Source organism: Ursus americanus, chromosome 19 (assembly GCF_024610735.1).
Source record: "Ursus americanus isolate L20-20 chromosome 19, mUrsAme1.1.p, whole genome shotgun sequence".
In the NCBI taxonomy this organism is placed as follows: Eukaryota; Metazoa; Chordata; class Mammalia; order Carnivora; family Ursidae; genus Ursus; species Ursus americanus.
Genome location: NC_142145.1, coordinates 16,682,726 through 16,696,868, shown reverse-complemented (window position 1 = coordinate 16,696,868; position 14,143 = coordinate 16,682,726). Strand labels below are relative to the sequence as shown.

The window sequence follows — 14,143 nt, the reverse complement described above, 5'->3', positions numbered from 1 at the left end:
TTCCTGAGCCAGGACAGCACCCAGCAGTCTGTCCCCCAGGCCGCCGAGGGTTCTTTCCCCGGCTGTGTCAGAACCACACCTGTGATGTGGAAGACGTACTTCTCAGAGACCGTACTTCCCTTTTCTTCGAGCTGTGGCTGCAGGGCAGACAGTGCAGCACGTGTGGGTGTCAAGGCCAGGACCCAGGCAGGGCCAGAGAGGCATGCGGGCTCGGAATTGAAGTTGGTGCTATGTCAGCATTGGACAGCCCTGCTCCTGGGGCCTTGCTGGGCACATCCTAGCTCTGGTGGGTTTCACAGGTGACGGGGATAGGCCTCTGCCTTTTGCGCCGCGTGTGGGCACTTGAACGAATGCTAGTGCCCTGTACTTAGAAAAAGCCACAGCTTCCCTTGCCTAGGCTTACCTTGTGTGTTGAGGCATCAGTAAAGACTTCAGCTTTGGTGCGTAGTCTGCTCGTTCTGTCTTCAGTGGTTAGGTTGTTCAAGACCTGGTGTGATATTGAAGGGGGTACTGGGGGATTTTTCTCCTGTGATTTTTTTTTTGGTAAGATTTTTTAAATTTATTTGAGTGAGAGAGCATGAGTTGCGGGGGGAAGAGCAGAAGGAGAGGGGAAAGTGGACTCTGCTGAGCAGGGGGCTGGATGCGGGGCTCGATCCTAGGACCCCAAGATCATGACCTGAGCCGAAGGCAGACGCTTAATTGGCTGAGCCACCCTGGTGCTCCTCTCCTCTGTGATTTTTATCTGAAGTACATTCACACACTCTCACTCCTGAGTTCCTAAGGCTTCTGGCTTCAACAGCAGCCCCCTGGATACTCCGGTTACGGCCCTATACAGCCTGGCTCCTTGTCCTGGGAATGTTTTTGGCCCAGAGCTTCACTTCCTTCCTGATAACTGCACAGCATTTGCTGTTGTTTTTAAACACAACTCGGGGCAGGCGGGGAGCTCAGCCTTCAGTCTCAGCTTCTCAGGATTTTCCTGGCAGCCACACAGTGAACTGTCACACACTCTGCTCTTCCCATTAATTAGGAAATAGTCTGGTGCATGTCGCTTGGCTTGCAGACCTCTCTTTAAAAAAAAAAAAAATCCTGGACGGTGGAAGGGAAACCTGCTGAAGGATAAGAACATGATAACTTTCTTCAGATACGTGACTGAGCTGTCCATTCCCCATGTAGAGTGATTAGCCCCTGAGAAATAACACAATACTGTAAAACAGATGTAAGTGTTGGAGTCACAGAGACTCTGGCTTTGCCACTTTCTCGTCATAGAAAGTGCTAGTTACAGAAGCTCCCTGGCACTTTAAGGGAGTGGGAGTTGAAAAATCAACCGCACATCAGCAGAACATTCTTTACAGAATTGCCTAAAGGTGGCACGAGCACCTTACAGAGCATAGGGGAGGGAAGTAGAATTGGACAGTGGTTCTCATCTGAGCCCATCCATACCCCCTCACACACACACATTTGACAGTGTTTGCAGACGTCATTTGGTTACCGCAGCTGGGGAACAGGGATCGCTACTACACGTTATGGGTAAAAACCAGATGGTGTTTCTAAAAACTCTACAAAACATAAAATAGCCCCCCCCAGCAAAGAATTACCTAGCCCCAAGTGCCAATGGTGCTGAGATTGAGAAACCTTGGGTTAAGAATAACATTTATTAAATCTAATTGTCCCAGTTAATATCCAGTGACTATGCAAGATGAAGTTGTTTTCATCCCCATTTTACAGATGAGAAGATTGGCCTTTGGTGGAGATTAAGAAACTTGCCTTTGGTTATCCAGCTACTTCTAGAGAGGCCTGACATTTTAGAGTAGACATGTATGTGTCCAAAGCCTGTGCTCTTTCTCCCGGGCCTTGGTTTTGAGTGCTCCGCTCCATCAGGGTTGGTCAGAACCAGGCAGGCTGAGTAACCGCTTGAAAGGGATGGGTAGAGATACTAGTCTCCGATGTTTGCACTTTGGAGGTCCTTCCTGAGAATCCCATTCTCTGATTCTGTTTTGAAACAGGATTTGTCTTTTTAGCCCCCGAATTAGAGTGGCAGGCAGATAGTCCTTGGCACAACCAGTGAAATCGCTCTGCTTTGTGCACCTGTGAGTCTTACTCCTGTTCATATCCTCCTGCTATTAGACCAGAGGGCTAAACAGGGGCAGCCAGAATGCATCCCCCTCCCGCATCACAGCCACATTCTGGGCCCAGGCATTTCTTTCACCAACATGTGTAAATGGGTCCAGCTAGGACAGTAGAGGCACAAATGAGGGAAGATGGGAAGGAGAGGCCAGGGGTACTATTATATACTTTTAGAGATGGCAGCTTAACGTCAGGTTGCTGATCAGTGAAATTCTACCAGTTTCACAGGTAGAAATTCACAGGTAATTAGTTTCTCTTGGGAATGAGGAAAACCGAGAGGTTTACTCAGTAGCTGTCAACAGATAGGAATAAGCTGGAGAGCTTTATTTAGGGGGTGGGTGGGGCAGAGGGAGAGTCTTAAGCAGCTCTCCCCCTCCCAACATGGGGCTCAATCTCCTAACCCTAAGATCATGACCTCAGCTGAAATCAAGAGTCAGATGCTTAACCAACTGCACCACCCAGGCTCCCCTCAGCCGGAGAACTTTCGAAGCACATCTATGTCTGGGCCCCTCTACCAGAAATTTCATTATCTAGGAAAAGCCTGGGTACCTGGGTTTTTTGGACTTCTCAGGAGATTCTAATGTCCAGCCAGGCCTGGAGAGCCCCTCGTTAACTCCACACCTCAGTCCTGCCCGTCCTGCTCAGAAAGACGTGACTCAGGTACCTTTTGACATTATTCTGTCTCTAGGAGACTGGCAAGATGGGGCGGGAAGGGGGGAAAGCTGGGCTCTGTGCCCCATTGTGGCCTCAGTAGCTTGTAGGGAGTGAAAGAGGGGACATAATCTGGTCTTAAGTTTCCACCTCCCAGAATCTTAAATTGACATAAATTTCTCCCCATCCTTCAGATTTCTTATTTTAAATGGTTTACTCTTAGGCTACGTGTTACATAATCATCTGGGTAATTTTTCACAAAGCTTGGAAGTTTTCCTCTCCAGACTATGTTTCTCACCAACATTGTTTATAGAAGGGAGGTGATTTTTGTTTTCAATTTTCATCTTTGTTTTCACTTTCATTGCTAGCTACAAATCCTGTGCCCCAGAGGAGGAAGCTTTAAATACTTAATGAGCTTTGAGGGAAACTTTTTAATAACAACCTAGTTAATGGCTTGGCGTTATGATAGATTGTATGCTTTAAACTGTCGTCTCCAAACATTTTTGCTCAGTGAACCTTTTGAAGAATTTGGAAGAACTGTGTCTCTCACAGTTTTGAAAAAAATTGTTTTCTCATACATTTTTTGACACCTGTAATTTATCAGCTCCGTAAGTTATTAGTCCAGTAGTTGCAAAAGATGTAATTTCTAGTGTGTTGAGTATTTGGAAAATTTGGAGTTTTTCATTTTGTAATTGCACACATGGCTCATCTTATGGAAAATATCTGCCATAAAATTAACAAAATCATTCTTTATTGTTTAAAACAGACAGCTATATGAAGCTTATTTCCTGTCACTAAAAATCTGACTTCATTTTTTAAAAATCAGCTAAGAAATTGGGTGGATAAATGATAGATAAGCAAGACTTTCCATTCCCTGAGCCTGTCACCCAGGCAATGGTCAAATAATACATCTCTCTCATGTTCTCTCCACTCTCTTTGCTCCCTCTGGGGCTGTGCATTTTTCAAAGCCTTCCCTTCGTCCTGTGCTTTTATACCCAACCATATGCATGCTGGTGAGCTTCAGGATGGCTGAGAAGTACACCTTTCTTTGGAAAGCAGGAGGGGGGAGGGTTGTGATTTGGGTGAGAGCAGGTAGGGAAGGAAAGGCAGGATATAGAAAGTTACTTCTTTAAAACATCCCACGCCCAAGGTCCCGGAAAGTCCTTGTATCTCCCCGGAGGAGTGCACACTCCAGTTTAAAGAGTTCCACTTTGAAAGATATGGGGGGTTGGGGTGGGAGAGTGGTTAGTAAGAAGAAAAATCATTCAGCTCCATGTCATTTCTCTTTCAAACTTAACACTTTATTCATTTCATTTTTTATTAGCATATAGATGAAAGAAGAACATGCACAAGAATAAGCACAAATAAAGCCCAGATTATGTTCCTTAGAAATTTGCAGGTTGCAAGCACTGAATCTGGCAGGTGTAACCCTGAGGAGATGTGCAGTTGAGGACACACAGCATAGCAAACCCTAGTTCCTGATCGGAAGGAGGGGAGCCTGTTCAGGGTTTTCCGTAAGACCCGGTGTGAAGTTACAGGCTCTATATTGTTCTGGTAAGAGCACGGCCTCTGGAGCCAGACTGCCCGGGTTCACATTCTGGCCACTACTTACCAGCTCAGTGACCTTGGGCAAGTTTTTTAACCTGCAAACCACAGTTTCTGGGCACATAATAGGTGAGCTACACATTAGCTTATTATTCCTTGCAGTCTTGAAGTCCTTTCCCAAACTGTGGCTGGAGCTCTTCCCCCAGCAAACTTTGACGGAGTCTACTGGCCGGAGATGTGATTGCGGCCAGAGCATGGGCAGCGCTGAAAAGAGACTAACCAGGATCTACCTGGGATGCCGGAGCTCGTGCCAGGGCCGTTTTCATGCAGCCTTTATGAAAAGTCAGTCGGTGGCTGTGTGTAAACCTATAGAACCTCAAGTTCAGACTCGTCACTCATTGAAATTCCAAGAACGAGACCACATTGAGTTACCTGTAGTCTCTCGTGGCTTGAGTGTGGTTCTCCACACGGCCAGACCATTGGCTAGCCAGGCAGGGAGATGGACTGCTAGTTTCAGATGCCCCGAGATGTGTGAGGAAGAGCTTGTAGTAGGACACACGCTAACGAAATCAAACATTGCGCTCCGGTCACTGAAGTTCCCCTTTCCCCAATATCCCCATCATTCCTTGACCTGCTCTGGCTACAAAAGGCGTATGTGGTGAATTTCTTCAGGTTACGTAGGTCTGCTCTTTGGTAGCCAAGTTCGGAAAGAATCCAAAAGTACCCTCACTTTATTTTTTTTTTCATTTATGCATATAATCTATTATTTAAATGACTTGCAAAAAAATTTGATTTTAAAACTTCTCCAGAGAAGAAATGAGATCCTTCTCTTAAGAAAATTGTTCTGAAATCTTGAGGAATTAAAATAGTTGTAGGATCAAATCAGAAACACAACATTTTCGGAAACCGTCCGTGTTACTGGTGCGGCCGGGGAGCTCTGCAGCAGGTGTGACAATGCGTCATTGTGACGCCAGGCTGTGCCCCAGACCCTGTGGTGGGTGACGGCCCTTGGCCTCTTCCTTCCCCCGAAGACAAAGACGATTGTAGGGGACAGTCTATTCTCTAGGTCTGTGTCACCAAGCTTCTCTGGACTGAAGGGGAAGACTTCTCTTTGCAAACACTGCAGCCTGCAGGCAGCCCACGGCCCGAGATGGGACAGCAGCCTGGCCACACCTTCCCCCCTTCCTTGGCCTTCTCCTCCACCATCTCGTGCGTTGGCTTTGTGTCGTTGTGAGGTCAGTGCCGTCGCCGTCCGTGCTGCTGCTTCATTCACGGCAGTAACACCGGCTTCCGAATGTTCTGATGGGCACTGCGGTGACGACTCGGCGTCCGTGATCCTGCCTGTTCCCTCACTGCACAGTGACCGGGAGGGTCCGGGGCAGCGCCCTCCACTCACCTGCCTGGTCCAGCCCCTCGTGCTGCCTCATCCAGACAGCGGCTTGCCCTCCTCTGCTCTCTTTCTCCTCTCGCGTCTCCCCCCTCCAGTCACTTCTCCTTCCGGCGGTCAGGGGACCTTTCTAAAATGCAGCCCCGCCAGTCGTGCCCCGTACCTCCTCTTCCTTACCCTGCCGCGCGCTCTTGTGCAGCCTCAGGCCAGCGCCTCTGCCTGCACACGCTACCCCTGCCGCCCCGGCCGTGCCCCTGGCCAACGCCCACTTCGGCGCCCTGCTTGAGAGGATGCCCTTTGTGAAGCTGTGCCTGCTCTTGACCCTTGGCAGACTGAGTCCCTCCCCCTGTGGTGTTCCCGCGGTGGCAGCTGGGCCGTGTGGTGCCGGCCTGGCCGCCCGGAGATGCGAATGGTCCCCGTCGAGGTGTGCCACAAGCCGCAGACACGGGCCGATTTCAGAGACAGTGAAAAGAATGTGAAATACTTCAGTAGTAATCTTTGTGTCGGTTACACGTTGAAATGATATTTTGGATGTATTGGGACACCTACAATACATTCTTAGAATTACACCTGTTCTTTACCCGAACTGTGACCATTAGAATTTTTCAAGTTCTAGATGCGGCTCACGTTCTGTTTCTGTTGCGCAGGGCTGGTTAGTTTCTCTCCGGAAGGAGCAAGGGCACCTTGTCTCTGGAACCTTCAGGATGTCCCGTTCTGTGTGTCTGGTCCCCAGAGTTCTTTCCCAGAGTTCCCACCCCCAGAGCTGATGGGATGCGAAATTCAGATGCAGTGCTCCCACTGGAGTAAGCGGTGATCTCTGCGGCCCTCCTTTGACACGGGCCCTGGAGTCTGCTTTCGTTGGGAGCAGGGCGAGGACTGAATGTTCTTGAGCCGTCTCCACCCACTGAGGAAGGAGGGGACACTGTGCACCTCTCGTCCCTCATGTGATGACCGGCTACCTGCAGCAGCTGGGAGTCCCTTTGAGCCCCGCGCACAAGTGCCCTCTCACAGCTGTTGGGACTGGGCGGGTCCTGCCCCGGGATGAAAGCCAGACAGCTCCTGCCGTAGTCTTCGCCAGCGGCGTGCTGCTTTGCTCCGTGTTCCCCTTCTGTTTTGCATTCTGAATTTTGAGCAAAGTGTCCTTTAAAATAAGGGATAATCTTCACGATCACACATTCCTCCGGCATGATTAAATTCTGCCTGCCGTCGCGGTGTGAGGTTACAGGAGCCTGTAGAGGTCCTGCGAGTTTGCTCTGACATCTGTTGACATGGAAGTCTTGTTTGTTATTGTAAGTAAGAGCCAGCGTCGCCAGGGCACACCTTGCTCTGTTTTCGTGAATGGGAGGTCTTGTCCCTCAACACTAAACGGCGGAGGGGCGAGCAAAGTGAAAGTCCTGTGTGTTTTTATGGAAAAGGATGGGAGTTATGTTTGGTTCTGTGTTCTGGGGCCTACCCAGTGAGTTTTGGCAAGAGCACGTACGTTCAGAGAGCATTTCATGGTGGCACCTTTTGGGTGTTAGCAGAATGCCGCTCGACTCCTTGATGAAGGTAACTTCGGTGACGTATTTTGAAGCCATTCACCCTGAAAGCCAGAGGGGCCAGGTGGTGACACGTTGGATTTTGCTGAGCGTGGGGCAGATGGAGGCCGGACTCTCTCTCTCGGCGTGAGCCACAGCCGTTCTGTCCACGCGGCAGACGCTGATGTGTGGGACAAGTGGAAGGAGAAACGAGCCCGTCGCCCGCCCTTCCCCTTGTGAGTGATGACAAAGCCGGCTTCGTGCTTTCGTGAGGAATGAGACAGCACCTACCACTAAATGCAGATCGACATTCAGGTGACTCTCAGACACGAGGCTGTTGAGTTCAGATATTTATAACATTTTGTCTAAAAGCTTCTGTAAAAGGTTCTCAAGCCATTCATTATTGAGATCATTCAGAGCACATACTTCCCAAGTCACTCTAAAAATAGAAGCCGTTTCCCCCATCGACTGAGTCCCGGTGCGGAGCGCGGGGCCACGTGCTTTGAAGGAAGCGGCAGACAGGACGTCGCGTTTAGTGGCTCAGTGGGAAAGCAGAGGGCTTTTTCTGGCTCAGTGTTAGGGTGGTGATGTGTACCTTAGCTTGTAATAGATGAAAGTCTGGTCGTGCTATACATTTTTACTCCTGCATTCTTTCTCTGTAGCTTACGGTCTGATTCCTCTGTACGTCTCTTCCATTTGTCTTGAGAAATTCTAGATATAATCTTCTTGGAAGTCACTGTTTAATAATTTCTAGGCTAAAACTCCAGGCAGTTGGTCGTAGTAGATGGTTTCCACTTAATGTAGTTTGAGAGGCTTTTAAACTTTTGATCGTGACACAAAAAAAGAAATTAAGATTATAACTTCGTACACATTCCCACATGTATGTAACAGACAGTTTCCTTGAATCACTGCATTCACGTGAGGCACTAATATTTTCTATCTCTAGCTACTTCACTTAAAAAATCTTCTCTTGAGCTGCCAGCGGGATTGCAACTCCTGTTTAAACTCCTGTTTAAAACTCACTGCCCTAGGGCACCGGGCGGCTTAGTCGGCGAAGGGTCAGACTCTTGGTTTCAGCTCAGGTCATGATCTCAGGGTCATGAGATCGAGCCCCACGTCAGGTTCTGCACTCAGCAGGGGTTCTGCTTGAGATTCTCTCTCTCCCTCTGTTCCTTCCCATATTCTCTCTCTCTCTCTCTCTGGTGAATAAATAAATCTTAAAAAAAAAAAGAAAATCACTGCCCAGCCACACCTGTCCCCCCCCCCCTTGCTTCTGGTGCTTCTCTCCCCACACAGCTTCTGCTCTCCCTTCCACTTGGATGTGATATACAGAGTCCTAGCCCTGTTCCACCACGACCTCTGTGGTCCTCCTCTCATCACATCCTTCGAGGACAGTTCTAAAGACCAAAAGTCTCTTGTTTCTTAAGTGGATGTGTTCTTTGACAAATTGAGTCTCAAGTTATTTTGCGAAGGCAGCAGAGCCTGGGGTCCACGTGACTGCTGGCAGCTCAGGCCAGCGTGCACACAGCGGAGCTTGGGAGATGCCCGAGGGCTGTCCTAGGGTTTCATCAGAGCTGTTGTCCTCGTCCCCAGGCTTCAGATTCCGGTAGCATTCACATGGGGTGGCAGCCTACCTCTCCATGGTGATGGCACACACTTGTCCCTTTCCTTCTTATTTAAATGGGAGTAGTTGTTTTTAAAGAGGGGAGGGGCAGTCTTCAAGACCATTAATCATCATTTAGAGGGCAAGCTCTAAGACAGCGTCTGGTATTTTCCAGTAATGGAATATAGGTTTTCGCTTCACCTTATCTGACACATTTCAGGGGCTCCCTTTTGCCTTGTCATTATGTTGGAAAATAACTTGGTGGGTGTCAGGAGGGAACGTTTGTAACTGTGTTACTAATCGGCACATTTTCAGCCTCTGGAATAGTACAACAGGTAATTAAGGTTGGGATTGACAGCAGTTACTTACCTCTTAAAAATAAGCACAAGAAATACCAGTGTTCACCATATGAGCTGAAACCAACGTGGTTTTCATAGGCTCTCATAGGTAACATGACGCTTGATGGAAATAACTGCATAATAGAAATTATGAAAATTGCTGAATATATTTTCATAACACTGGTGTAAGATGTCATCCTGTGGCAGCAACGACGTCAGGATGTTGTGGTGGCTTCAGACATTGTGCAGGGCCCATGGGTGGGAATCCTACCGCAGCAGCACACCCCGGTGTCCTTGAGACACTCCTGCTTCTGGTCTTGGCATGCAGACCACCAGAAGGCTCTCTGACCCCCTGCTAGCTATCGCCTGTGGAACTGAAGATGTGTTTTAAGATTGGTATGATGTCATTAACCTAAGTGTTTTATTACATTTCCTAAACTTTCTGTAGTTCTGGCAACAGTGGGATGATTTGAAAACCTAGGTCTCACCAGCATGTTCCATTTGGTGAAACGTCCGTGTAAGCCAGTTTTTTCTGGACCATGTGCCATTCCGTATTTGGTGCTTATTTTATTTCAAACCTGGTCTTAACTACCGTCAGCCTTGATGCAAGCCAGCGAGAGCCTTCGGTTTGCTTCATGGGTGAGGTTGCTTCATCTTGGCTGTTTTGAGAAATGGTGTGTTCAGTTGAGTGAGAAAACCTATTCATGTCCGAGGGAAGCTGCCAGCTTGACAGCCAGTGCCCCAGGGATTCGGTGACCTGCTCTAGTTGAGGACAGTAGCAGAGTCCAAACAGGAGATACCGTCATAGAGAATGCCCCACACGGGCATTTTCAGAGGACCCCACCAAGTCTCGTCACACTGCTGTCCTCAGAATCTCTTCCCATCCGCACTGTATTGAGCCATGTTCCAGGGAGAAGCCCAGAGCTGGTGCGCAGCCGTGCTTTCTGCCATCTCCTGAGATGGAGGACGGAGTACGCGTTTAGAGCCCGGTCTCTAGAACCAGCCTGCCCAAATAGGAACTTTGAAGAGGTCACACACTTCTCTGGTCTCCAGGTTCCCCATCTGTGAAATGGGCATCATAATAGTCCCCACCTCCTGCAGTTGCTGTGAGCATTAGATGCGGCCTGAGCATGGCACCAGCTTCACTCCTGTGGCCCTTAGTGGCAGGTGCCTGGGCCAAGCTGCAGGCCCTTGACCGGTTTAGAACTCTAACAACCTCTCCCCAGCAGAACAACTTGGGCATGCAGGTGTTTTGTGAGTTTTTATTAAGATGCACTTAGGTTAATAATTGAGGAGCAGCATTTCAGAGATGGGAGGGTATGGAACTCCTTTGGGTAAGCCCATCTTCTTCTGATGTTTGCACGTGCATCCTCTTCCTTCACTGGTGGCAGGAGGGGCTGGGGCAAGTGGCAGTAGCACTACTCACATTAGGTAGACGTCCAACTTAACGGTCAGTAGTCAACACACTTCCGGTTTTTGATAGTAGAGTTAACTACCATTCCCACTAACTTTATAATGAACCATGAGAGACTATGGACTCTGGGAAACAAACTGAGGGCTTTAGAGGGGAGGGGGGTGGGGGATTGGGATAGGCTGGTGATGGGTAGTAAGGAGGGCACGTATTGCATAGTGCACTGGGTGTTATACGCAAATAATGAATCATGGAACTTTACATCAAAAACTTGGGATGTACTGTATGGTGACTAACATAATAAAAAATTATTATAAAAAATAATAGTCTAGTGGAGAGCGGGAATGCCCCCCATCTCTTTGGCTGGCAAAGATGTCTGCCTTTTCTGGACCTTCTGCTGACGGCCGCTTTTGTTCAGGTCTATGCCAGTAATCGGCACCTACCTGTAGCTTTGTGCTGGAGGAGGTGTCTCCGTGGTGGGCTGTAGCGGGTGTAGCCAAGAAAAGAAAAGGAGAATCCCGTCAGCAGGATTGGGGGTAGTCGTACGCTTCAAGTACACCTGTCCAGTGGTACCTGATTTTTCACGGTCTTTTCTGCATCGTTTAGAGGAGGTTGGTAGCTTTCTACTTAATCAAATTTTTTTTTAACTACCTATAACGCAATCCTTAGCTTTTAGCAAATCATTTCAATAAATCTCATTCGTATTTACCAGATGCTGCTTTTTAAATGCAAGAAGAGAGGTTTTTCAAGTAGTTTCTGTAAATTTAGAGAACTCCTCGGTAAACCAGGGAAGAGTGAAAAGAGCCCAGGATTTGGGGTTAGGAGGTCTGGATTCTCTTTTGGGCTTTTCCTCAGGCTAGCTATGGGACAGGATGGATTACCCCTAAAGAACTTCCAAGCTTTTAGGCATTTTGAATATGGTAGGAGCAACTACGTGTTTTTATATAAGGGTAACAGACTTACACCCCGGGGTCACCTAATGTCATGAAGCTATGACACAGGCACCCCTACAGCAGGACATAGAGTCAGCAAGACCTGTCGGATGCCCTGTGGTCCAGGCCGCTGACCCCAGAACCTGAGTTATGATTTCCCAGGTGACTCCCAGACTCTCATTTGGAGGGGCTCACAAGCCCCCTTTCAATCTCAAGTCAGAAAGATTATGCTATGTGGTAGGATAGAGACAGGAAGAAGTATGGTGTGTCCAGAAATTAACCAGCAAACTAGTCCCTGAACTTGGATTCCAGAGTAGTGTACTTAGAAGATTGAAAGCTTGAGGCCATTTTTTGTGTGTGTGAGAAGTAATTTCTAAGATGTATTAATCACTAGATTATTACACTTTTCCCTGGACTCTCAGCTCTCAGGAAGCTCTTTGCATCACTTGATAAATATTAGAGTGTTCCCAACATTTCATTACTGTCTTCTCTGTAAACTGGGCCACCTGCGACCCCAAACCGTCTGTGGTCCGGAGTGTCCCCTCCCTTACTGATTGCATGCTCCCCATTCCAAGAGTTGATTTGTTTGCGTTCAGGTGGGTAGCAGATGCCCTGCGGGGGTTTGGGCAGCTCTAGGTCTGGTGTAGATGGCCTTGGGCTCACGGGTCTCCAGGCAGTGGCTGTCTGCCACGCACCAGGACCTCTGCCTCTACCCGTCCGCACTGCGCTCCAGTGTCAGGCTCTGTCCATCGTCTCTATTTGTAAAGAAACATTTTTTTTCTTTTTAATTGAAGTATAGTTGACATACAGCGTTACCTTAGTTTCAGGTGTGTGACATAGTGATTGCACAAGTCTGTACACCAGGCTGTGCTCACAAGTATAGCCGCCGTCTGTCACCATACCACACTGTTAGCGTACCCTGACTTTATGCTGTGTCCTTCATCTGTGACTTTTCACAGAAACATTGTATTAGAGAAACATATTAAATATTTTTAAGAATGCTGACGCTCAGTGGAGAGATGGGGACGTTAATTAACTCTTTGCTCTCTTTTCAACAGACGCGGGACGACTTCCTGGGACAGGTGGACATACCCCTCAGTCATCTCCCGGTAAGGACCGTTACCTGTTTTATGGGGTGTGCTGTGAGCAGTGCTTTCTAATGGTTTCTGGTTGGGTGTATTTCAGAGCAATAGTTCTCGAGGCAGTGGAGCAGGCTGAAATGAGCATGTGCTCGGGCCCTGTCCCTTTCTAGAAAGTGGCCCTTTCGTGGGGGATGGGAGAGAGCCTAATTGTAAAAATCAGGTGTATCTAAATCATCCATTATGCCCGTCTGCATCACCAGCCTCTTTCTCGGCTGGTCTTCCTTTGTCACATCCTATAAAACAGCTCCCTTTGCCTGTCACACCCTCCTTCTTGTCCCTTTAGTGTCTTTACTTTCAAATTCATCCTTTGGGTCCGATCAGACATTTGTTCCCTTTGTCTCAAATTGCACGTGTGTTTCTCTTGGGCTACATCCACATAAGCTAATGCTTCCCAGATTTGGGTGTATGGCTTTTCTCAGGCGGCATGGAGACAGAATTTGCTGTCTGTTCTGAGTGAACTTGTCAGCCGGAAACACCCACTCCCGCTTTAGCAGTTACGCTGAGTCAGCATGTGCGGTGTTGCTGCTGCTCCTCTCTGCTCAGATGGGTGGCAGAGGCGCTGGGGCTTTTGACCAGCAGCTGAGGCTCAAGGTGTCTTCTGCACACTCCGGAGGCAGTAGGTAGAAGGGGAGACGGGACCTGGAGGCCTTGCCGAAAGGCGGATTGGCTTGTATTTCAGCTTAGCACAAAGTGACTCAAGGAGCACCTGAGAGAGGATAAGTCCAGTGTTCCTGCCTTTCAAGGGCATTCTGTTAACTTTTTTTCATGCTTTGTCTGAGCCAATAGCATAAATAGTCTATAAACTATAGTGACTGAAACCACTGGGGGTCGGGGTACCGCTGTGTTGAGCTCGTGGCTCTTACCGTGTGTTAAATACCAAGAAAGACCATGTCTTACCCAGGAAGCTCCGAAACTGTGTTGTGAAGGCATGGGATAGCGAGCGATTTAATCTTATTTACTCAGGGGAGCTATTAAGGAAGAAAGGTTCCAAGCACGTTCCCTTCCCAAAAAATGGAAGCAAAACTGATACCATTAAGATATTTTTGTTTCTATATAAAAACCCGAAGCTCCAAGGTACTTGCAGAGAGTTGCTGTGTGCGCATGAGGCTGACTCCATAAGCCATCAGAAACCCGGTTATCCGTTTACAGTCACGTTGAGAGGATTTGGAAGTCTCAGTGGTGGCGAGGAAAGACTCTCCACGTATTTCTACACACGTTGGTCTTCTGTTTCTACTCTTCAGGTTGAAGCTGTAATCTCACATTTTGAGGCAGTGTGGGTTGGCCAGTTCTTTCACGGGTATCCTTAACCACCCTTTTCCCTAACATAAAAACCTTGACTCTCGGTCAAGGCAAAATATGTTCTAATAGTCTCTCAGAGGTGTAAGTGGAAGCTGGTAAGCGGCCTGCCGGACAGTCCCTGGTTTGAGTGATTGAGTGCAAATTGGTTCTGAAAGGTTGGGTGGGACTCCCAGAGAACAGAACAGTGTTCCTCT

General features: G+C 48.2%; 1 protein-coding gene across 9 annotated transcripts in view; it reads left to right on the top strand.

Moving 5' to 3' along the window:
* Positions 1-14,143, top strand: part of NEDD4L (NEDD4 like E3 ubiquitin protein ligase) — a 333,206-nt gene that overhangs the window by 240,568 nt on the left and 78,495 nt on the right. For all 9 annotated transcript variants that reach the window (XM_087869779.1, XM_045790183.2, XM_045790181.2 and 6 more), the window contains one exon: positions 12,567-12,617. In XM_087869779.1, the coding sequence (XP_087725905.1) occupies positions 12,567-12,617 (51 nt within the window). The remainder of the gene's footprint in view (positions 1-12,566; positions 12,618-14,143) is intronic.